The 9934-nt window shown below is 39.7% G+C and overlaps 1 protein-coding gene across 1 annotated transcript; it reads left to right on the forward strand.

Annotated features, from left to right (window-relative positions):
• Positions 1-8625: 8625 nt before the first annotated feature.
• On the forward strand, positions 8626-9934 carry LOC135468076 (alpha-crystallin A chain-like). Its single transcript, XM_064746113.1, has one exon. It carries the CDS (start codon positions 8739-8741, stop codon positions 9369-9371), a length of 633 nt encoding a protein of 210 aa, XP_064602183.1. The 5' UTR covers positions 8626-8738; the 3' UTR covers positions 9372-9934.

Raw genomic sequence — 9934 nt, forward strand, 5'->3', positions numbered from 1 at the left:
TTTGCTTTGCATCTCATTTTTTTTTTCACATTTCATTTTTGGTGTATTCCATGTTTTCTCAACATTTTGGTCCTCTGCTCTGGCATTCGATGTTGCACTCAACAGCCCTCGCTATGTATAAGAAAGATCACAACAGCGAGAGTAACACCAAAGTGGCAAATGATCACGCGTACAACCAGTAATATCCAGCCTCGTGTCAGTTTACCTCCATTAAGGTTTCAGGCTGATTCGTCGTGTAAATGATTAGATAATGGCAACGTACACACCCCCAAGCAGCATGACTTAAGCAGAATTAGATAAAAAATGCAGTGATGTTACTTAGAACTCATTAGGAGTTACTGGTTTAGAATTACTCTGCTTTGTACAACATTGTCAATTTCCGATGATGGTAGGTTAACATTTCTAGGGAGTTTGAAATTTTAAACTTTCACACTACAAAATCCTTCGAAAATGTCGTAATCTAACACCATCTTATCTCAATTTACACTTTTAGGTGCTGTGTTCCGTACTATAAAGATGAAAAGTCTTGTAATCTAAATATGTGTTACAACAATGTTTACATGGCCTGACATTTTAAAATGTTGGTGCAACCTTAAATCTGTTGTATTTATTTTATTACATAAATATTTGATGGGCACAATAACTCGGGGTTCGTCTCAACAACTCATGCTGGCTGCCTCTCCGGCTGCATGTGCTTGGGAAGTTCTATCAACAACCTGCGGATGGTCGTGGTTTTCCGCCGGACCCTGTCCGGTTTCCTCCCACCATGATGCAGTCCGCCTTCGTATAAGTGAAATACTCTTGAGTACGGCGCAAAATACCAATCAAGTAAATAAATTACATTATGGGTGTACTCAAGAATACTTCACCACTACTATGACCACACACAGGATAAATATGTTGTTCCATTTTAACGCTAAGAAAATGCTGACAGTTTAACATCTGCGCTTTAATTATCCTAATACCCTAATTTCCTCTAGGGGCCTCCGTGGCTCAGTTGGTTAGCGCGCTAGCGCAGCGTAATGACCCAGGAGTCTCTCACCAATGTGGTCGCGGTGACTTTCAAGTCCAGCTCATGCTGTCTTCCTCTCCGGTCGTAAGTGGGAAGGTCTTGCAGCAACCTGCGGATGGTCGTGTGTTTCCCCCGGGCTCTGCCCGGTTTCCACCCACCATAATGCTGACCGCCGTCGTATAAGTGAAATATTCTTGAGTACGGCGTAAAACACCAATCAAATAAAGAAATAAATAATTTCCTCCAGACAGACATATACTGGTATAAAGCATAATTTTTATTTGAAATAAAGGGGAATGATTAAATCCAACGCATGTTGTATAGTCGAACGTTGAAAAAAAACACCCACATTTTCACTTTCAATGACAATAATTGTAGACTTGAACTCACTTTCACAAAGCCTTTCATAATTTTCCTCATATATGAAGCCGTCTTATGGCGATATTATAGCCTGCAAACAAGAAAAAATACGAGAAATCTGATTTAGGAATTCTGTGAAAGTGGTTCTTGTATAATGCACAAATGCTTACATGCGGTCAAGATAAGTAAAAAAAAAAAAAAAAAAAGTCAACTGCGCGTAGCAAAGTTTAACACTTATGAATGTAAGCTGTACGACAAAAATGCACGTTAAAAGAGCAGCGGTCGATGTTACACGTGCGACAGCAGGAAGAAGAACGAGTGCCATTGATGTTGGTTTAGTCCATTTATTACCGTGACAGTCTATGGTACAGATTAACACCTTGGCAATGGAAAGCACACAAATGGAGGGCACACAAAAGTATATTAGCCATTATTATTCCATATTGTAAGATTATACAGTGAATGGGTATGCGAGTTATCTCCCTTTCCATGAACATCTATTACGGTAGGTCGCACAGTACAGCTATTATATAGCGAGGACCAACATATTTCGTTATATGCATGAATGAACAGTTAACAGGAATGAAATCAAATAAAATGTATATATTGTGTTACGGTATTGAAAACAGCAACAGAAAACAGACTCAGTGACTCAATATTACAATGTAAACAATGCTTTATATATATATATATAAAATGAGACGTACAGTTTTACAGACAGTTCAACAACAACAACAACATACACATCAGTATTACCGGTCTTTAAAAGTTTCCAGTTCACCTTTGCATCCCAAGGAATGTATTCCAGGAGATCCAACGTAAAGACCATGGGATAAACACACAATTCACAAATTGTCCTAGACAGGTACTTCGCCAGGTTAGCGAACACGAACACAGTACACAGGTTACACAGAACTGGAACAGTCAAGCCTTTGAATGACGTCACACCCGCAGAGCACAACACAGGGTAAATACAGGCATGGAGGTATAATCCACTTTAGAACAGTCACCGCTCCCGCAGAAACTCACAAACGAGCCGTTCAGAGACGTAGAGTAATGTCACCTTGTGGCAGAACGAACGTCCTTTGCAAAACTGAAAACTTCAGTTTAGAGTCCTTGACGACCTTGACGGTCAGGTGAGGTCAGTGTGTTAAACAAATTACACAGTCAACACTGTATAATCATAATAAAGATCCGAACACCAATAAACGTGACTTCCGCAGAAATTCACATAAACCAGACATCAGTACTACTGTGGTACACAAACGGTGCCGGCATAAAAAACTGTCCTCCCAAATGAAACTGGCATCACCAGCTCATATAAATATAATGGACTCGATACGAGAGCGTCGCACACTCTCCTGGCTCCCAGTGGATGCAGCAAAAATACCTCCACTCTGCACAGAAAACACGGCTTATATACGGGTCCAGGTGGATTCAACTATTCTTAGACACAGAATTAACAGCCAATGAACATCCAGTTAAATAAACAGAGCATTGAACAAGGTGCTTTCGGCCAGGTCCGCGCTGTACATATATAACAGGGGCCTGTTATGCTTTCACAAAGGTCCGCAGACTAACAGTACATGAAGAGGTTAAATAGTCATACATAACAATTGTATTAACTCTGATTTAAATACAAAAGGTATTGTGTTACATACGTATTATACTTATTGGCGAGCATGGCATACATACATGTCCAACAAAGAAATGAATATTGAAAAATGAACAAATAATCCAGAATGAATGTAAGCTATACATGTCATGGTCTATACATCTGGACAACTAACTCACCCTTAACGGTGTCATGTGCAGTGTATAGATCAGCTCACATATACACAACTGCTCTGTCGATGATAACGCCTCTCACTGCTAATGATCAAACAAAACAACTTTATGTGGATTTCACATACCATTTAGAAAATTAAATCCACGATTAATACAACACTATATCAATTATGACAATTACAGGGGTAACAGCAACACAAGTGATGTTACGCCAAAACTGAAACAGCACATTACGTATGCTTATAATTACAAGAATACAGTAAATCTTCGTCGGCAGTAAGATGCTTGTATTCGCTTTAAAGGAGAATAAAACTTTGAAACATGACACTATAGGCTGAAAAGAGCACATTTTTTCTGGTGGTGCCTGCTGCATGATTTTGCGATTTTTCCTCGCCATACACATAAAGCCTGAAAACGGCAAAGCTGGCATAAATCGCTGAGTCCATCGCGTCCTCCATCTGTAACAGTCTGTAATTTATGCTGGGGATGTGTTGCCTCTCAGCCATTGAGAGTCGTTAAAACTGCCGGCTTGTTCGTGTAAATTCGGAACCTACATCCAACATTCCAGTTTCCCGATCGTCAAGCGGAAAACGAACTGTACTGTTCATTACTTTCTGTGAAGAAGAGTTCTACCGGAAATGTACGAACTGCACTTCGGTGGTTTCCGAAGGCAATTCTCCTCCTAACACAGAAGACTTCAGGACTAGTTCTTGGGCAAAATGGAGAGCCCACAGCGGATTTTGGCGCTGACTTTATTTATAATTAATCAACTTGAGGTACATAGTAGAATTTTTTTTATAGAATGCACACTCTTTTCAATGATGTTTGTTTGATATTTACATTTTTTTATCCTTTCAGTACATAACTGATCGTTACAAGTCAAACAACAGTACTCTCCCTTGTACTTGATAAACTACGGACACACAGCAGTGAACCATTTATCATGAAATTTACCGATATGTGTTAGAACTATTATGAATATTCACCGTCGTTTAAGAAAGTAACAAAGTAATGGCTTATGAGTATTACTCAAACATTCTATTCGTTAATGAACAGACTCCATGCTGTCTTCACGTGTATACTAGAAAAGGGAAATAACTCATGATTTACCGAGTACCAGGGTGTACCACAGAAGTGGCTCTGCACTCCGCACGAGTGGGTCAGGGCGAACACTTGATGAGCAATGTACAAATGAAATTCATGTACAAAGCGACGACAGTGTGATAATTGGCAAATGGTCACACATAACCGGTGACATATGGCAACTTTGTCACCAAAATGGCAGTTTGCCCCAGTTAAGGTTTTATTCTAACTGTTCATGTAAAAGCTAGAATAGTAGCAAACTACACGCCTCTACTACAAAGCAGAATTTTTTAGGTAAAAAAAACAAAACAAAAAAAAACAATAATTTGAATTGCACTTTTTATTGAACGTCACTTGTCTAAAGTTTTTCAAAATGCTGTGTTGTCATCGCATTTAACATACAAGAACATTAAAATAATGCGAAGGCGCCAGGCCTCGGGGACGCTTAGCCCACAAGCATAGCACTTGCCAAAGGCATATGTTGCCATGGCATCTGCATTCAGCTTAGCCTACGAGTGCTTTGTTGAACTGATATCCGTTCAGGAAGACTGCTAACAAACCAAAGAAATCATTAAGGTACCTACCTGGGAAAGGTGCTTTGTTTGCGTTCAGGGCGCACAAATAGGCAGTCAACTGTTAACAAGAGGTGGTATCAGTCATGTCACTTTAGACTATAGCCAAAAGTGTACTGCTGGAAAAACGGTCTTGGTCAAGCCAGCTGAGGCGAGTCGGCAGAAAGGTAGGCCGGTAGGCCTTAATATTTGTCTACAGGTAGGTCTAAACTGGTTCATAATAGAAACAAATCACAAGCTGGACCTGACATAGGTCAAACAAATATCCCAAAACCTGTGTACATGAACGAAAAGAGGCTATATCCGAGAATTTCAGCAAAGAAATCCCATATTCGCTAATTTTCTGTATTTACGAAGAATAACTCAAATGATCACCTTTCAGTAAATACCAGACTTGTACTTTATGATTCTAAACTTTGGAGAAAAAACGGTAACGCGTGCATGATATTTTGTGATAGGTAATTATCTCCGATATTATAAAATAATACCCAAAATTCGAGTGATTTTGTGCTGATATTTTTTTTTCTTGTGCCAAAACTCGGTGGTATATCCTCTTTAGGTCTGGAGGTTTGTCAGTTCAAAACCATGCACAGCCGTGTGTCTGTACAAAGGATGTTGGAAAAATGTCTCGACAGAAAAACGAGTTGACGTTCTAATGGGGCTGGTTCTACAAAGCGAGCAGAGATTTGCCATAATTTATCACTCAGTGCGTGTTACCATAGTAGTTGCGCTGGCAAAAATTTGCACACGCTTTGAAGAACGGGCCCCTGTTCTAGTATTCTCAGACAAAGAATGAATGATTATGGCGTAACGCCACATCGGCAATATTTCAGCCATATCATCAGGCAAAGATATGTCTTTTTATGCCTCGGGTAGCAAAATTATACTTATATATTAATATTGCAATATTATACCTATATGATGTAGTGTAATAATTATTACATTTCGGGATTTTCTCACACTAGGAGTGTCTACAGCGATCCAACAAACTTTTGATTTGGATTATTTAAGTTTAACTCAATCCAAGGGAGATAACCCATGTGTGTTTGGACTAAATCACCTGTTTCCCATTGTAATTTTTTTTCTCCAAATTCAAATTCAGTTCATTTTCTAAATAGATAGGTAATGCTTGTAATTTTCATCGATTTATGGTATGCTGCGTCTAGAATTATTTTTGGGTGCTTCTACCATTTATTCCTATTTCCTCCAATGTTCAAACTTTCTTTCTTGTCATTTATATATAGTCGTTTATGTATACACTCAAACAAAAAAAATGCATACGCTTTCATTTTAAGTCATGATGCCATACACATTTCATTTCTATAGATTTATGTCATTTTACTAATAAATCGTCACAAAAAGTCAGTCCAATACATTATCTAATATGGTAAACCTGGTCACATGTGGTAAAATGTCCACAAAACAAAAATGTATTAACAAAATGATCTTGAAAAAAGTGATAAACTTAACACACTTAATAACCTTATATAAGAAGCATCAAAAGCCAGAAGATAAAAAAAATTCTAAAAAAGTAGGTCCTATATAAGTAATTTAAATGGAGCTAAAAAGCAGGCAGCCGTTTTCAATGATATCGGGACATTCAGTGCGTAGTCCACAGCACTTCATCTTAAAACGTTGATAGGGTCCAGGGGCATGGGGGGGTGGGGTAGGGCTCCGTTGCCAAAGTGGTTAGCGTTCCAGCGTGGCGCAATCACCGCAATCACCGTTGTGGTCGCCGTGAGTTCATCTCATGTTGGACGTACCGTACGTGGAAATGTCTACCAGCAACCTGCAGATGGTCGTGGGTTTCCTCCAGGTTCTTCCCGGTTTCCTCCCACCATAATGCTGGCTGCCGTCGTATAAGTGAAATATTCTTGAGTACCGTAATTCGTAATACACCAATCACATAAATGAATAAATAAATAAATAAGGCCTGTATTTGTATTACACACTTTTGTACTATATATCCAATTCTATTTCTTGCTCTAAAACAAGAAAAAGTATAAAAGCATCTCGATTAGCTTTTATCGCAAATTTTCAAATAAACACAGTGGTGATATTACAACTGCGCCATAAACTTTGGATTTCTCGGACATGCCAGTTATTTTGGGTAATATGACGTAAAAGGCCAGGATTGCCATTCCAGTGACGCTAGTACCGGATACGATTCCATGTCCCACGTTAGGGTGGGATAGAGGAATCTGAACGTGGCGATTATGCGTGAGTGGAAGGGAATGATTCATATTCTACTCAGGCATAGTTATTACCCCTTACCCCATTCATAATCCCACAAGGGATATCAGACACCTATTACACCATTTCAGGAGCCCGTCATCCTGCTCAACTCACTATCAACAAAATAAATCAGGAAATACATCGCACTGAGATGACAATTTTTTTGTTTTGTTTTTGGCTTTATAGGTGGAAACATCATAAAAAAACGTTCATTCTGGATTTGACCGAAAAATCATGACCTGTGGAAATCATCATGCAGAGCCGTGGACAATTCCTTACGTTTGTCCCAAAAACTTTTCCCGACTTCCGTACTGTATTTCTCAGCCATCACTCTGTAGTCCAAATCAATATTCAAAATTGGAACCAGGGCTTATCAAACGTCTTAAAACTTAAGTCAACAATTGAGACACAGCAATGAATAAAACGATTTGCTCGGTGAAGCTCAAAGTTTGTGCACTGATTCCTTTACTGTGAAACCAACTACAATTTGAGTTAATTTCTGTTGAGAGTTTGGGTTTTAGGCACTTACAATTTATTACTCAAGTCTTAAGTTGCTGGATAAATGCGAGCCCAGACAAACATATTTGTCACGCTGCTGAATTGGTATCCTAAAAGAGTATAGAATATACGGCTAATGTTTTGTAATCAATGAGACGATATATACTGTGAGCACGAAAAAAACCCGAAACACCTTATTAAGGCAGCTGCTTGAAGTAAGACATAGCACAGACTTCAGACAGAAGATCCTCATTAAAAGCTGAACCATCTACTCCACAATGTCGGACTGAGTCACTATAGACCTAAACTATACATGGCATGCTGAAAAGCTTCTGCTGGCTTTAAACAATAAACACATTACACCTCGAAGTACGGTGGCCAGGCCTGAATAGCTTGTGCGAAAATTTGTTTGCGCCTATCGCGATTGCCTTGATTCTGTGTATGTGTATGATGGTTGTGTACATATTATAGGCTGTAAAAAAGAGAGAAGTATTTGGTTTTATCTTTAAATATAAAGTCATATCTGCTTGCAATTAAAGACAATAGTACACAAGACATCCAGGGCACACCACAAACCGAGACGTTTGTCTTCAGTAATCGGTATTTGTACATGAATTCTGGTGTGCGCGATACTATTTTTTATGTCATGTAAGCTTAAGAAAAATGTAAGTGTATGTTTTTTTTGTTCATTGTTTTTTTTTAAACAGTCATGTATGTATATGTGCGTGTTAATGCTCGGTTCTCGAAGGTTTTGTGAATCTATCCACGTTATTCGCGTGTTACTTCTGTTTGCACTAGTGCTTTCCAGAAGAACAAAATAGTTAATTTGCTGGTTGCGGTGATGTCAACCTTCAGTGCTTTCGTTTTGCAAACAAAACCATCCCGGAAACAAGATTTTCCTTCCACACATTCGTAGAATCGAGAAACCCCTTTCTCCTGACGTCAGATGATCGGCAGCTAGCTGGGATTTACCTTTGCGATGAGTTTGACTAAACGACCAGCTATCCCGGATGGAGCGTAGCGTTCAAAGGCTGGCTATAGCCCAGCTGATTCTTATAAATACAGACAGCGAATCGAGAGAGCGATCAAATACCACAGAAGTCAGTCGTGCCCGGACCGAGCCGTATATACTGCCTTCTACTCCTCGCCACCGATTCACGTTGTTGCAGAACCACAAGAAACCTATCAGAATGTCTCGAGAAATTATGGTACCAGTGAAGAAGTCTGACTGGAGTTTCTTTGATCGTCAGAGAACGGTTTTTAAATCACGCTACACGAAAACCACTACGACTGTGAAAACATCCTCAACGTCAACGACATCCAAGTCTTCAAACACTGGTAACTCTAAAGCGCTGGACAAGGCGGCTTCTCAAGCTCTCGATGTCTTCAACGAGCCCATGGACAAAACGTTTGAAGCTGAAATGAAGGCGTTTGAAGAAGAGCTTAACAGTTTGAAAAGTAGCATGTTCAAACTGACAGGGGACTCTTCCATGCTGAAAGTGGACAAGCCTATCGTGGAGGATCTGGAAGGAAGGAAGAAACTTGCTCTCCGTTTTGATGTTAGTGAATTTAAACCGGAGGAAATCACAGTGAAAGCGGTGGACAACAGGTTGATGGTTGAAGCTAAGCACTCTGAGGTGACCCCTACCAAGAAAGTGTACCGCGAGTACACCAAGCAGTACATCCTGCCCCAGAAGATCGACCCCGAGAAGTTATCCTCAATCCTCTCTACGGATGGGGTCCTGGACATCGAAGCCCCGGCACCAGACTCCCTGGAGGCCTACAAAGAGAGGATCTTACCCATGCTCAGCTTGGACTTTTAATATATGCTAATTTATTACCGAATTATTCATTGTTTCATTATTGTATTACCACAGTGTTTAAACCAATGATCGCGTGACACTCGCAACACTGGGTATTAAAGATCTCTTCGAAAGGAAGTTTATGGAACATCTTTGTAACTGTTCGTTGCCAGGCATTCTGAAGGACATTGCCTAGGACATAGACCAAGAAGAATTTGAACCTGTATCTTCACGTGTAATTTACAACTTATTGTGTTAAAATGTTTAAATTGGCTCATCCAACCCGTATTTATCGCAAATGTGAGGAGCAACTCCTGTGAGATGATAGCTCCAATCTGTGGCGGAGGCTCGTACCCAGGAGAGTGACATTTTCACCGGGCCTAATTGGCTCAAGGACAGAAAGTAAAGGTAAAATCCACACGTGAAATGTCAAGTTTGTTACCTTTGACTTCTACAGGTCAGATTCGTGAGTGAGGCGTCTGTATCGTGTATAGAAACAGACGAAATCTTATTTTTGTACACTTTACACTATCTCAAAGTAAGACGGAATATGTTAGCATTAAATTGTGCCAATGTTCGCTATC

The sequence above is a fragment of the Liolophura sinensis genome, chromosome 6 (genome assembly GCF_032854445.1).
Source record: "Liolophura sinensis isolate JHLJ2023 chromosome 6, CUHK_Ljap_v2, whole genome shotgun sequence".
In the NCBI taxonomy this organism is placed as follows: Eukaryota; Metazoa; Mollusca; class Polyplacophora; order Chitonida; family Chitonidae; genus Liolophura; species Liolophura sinensis.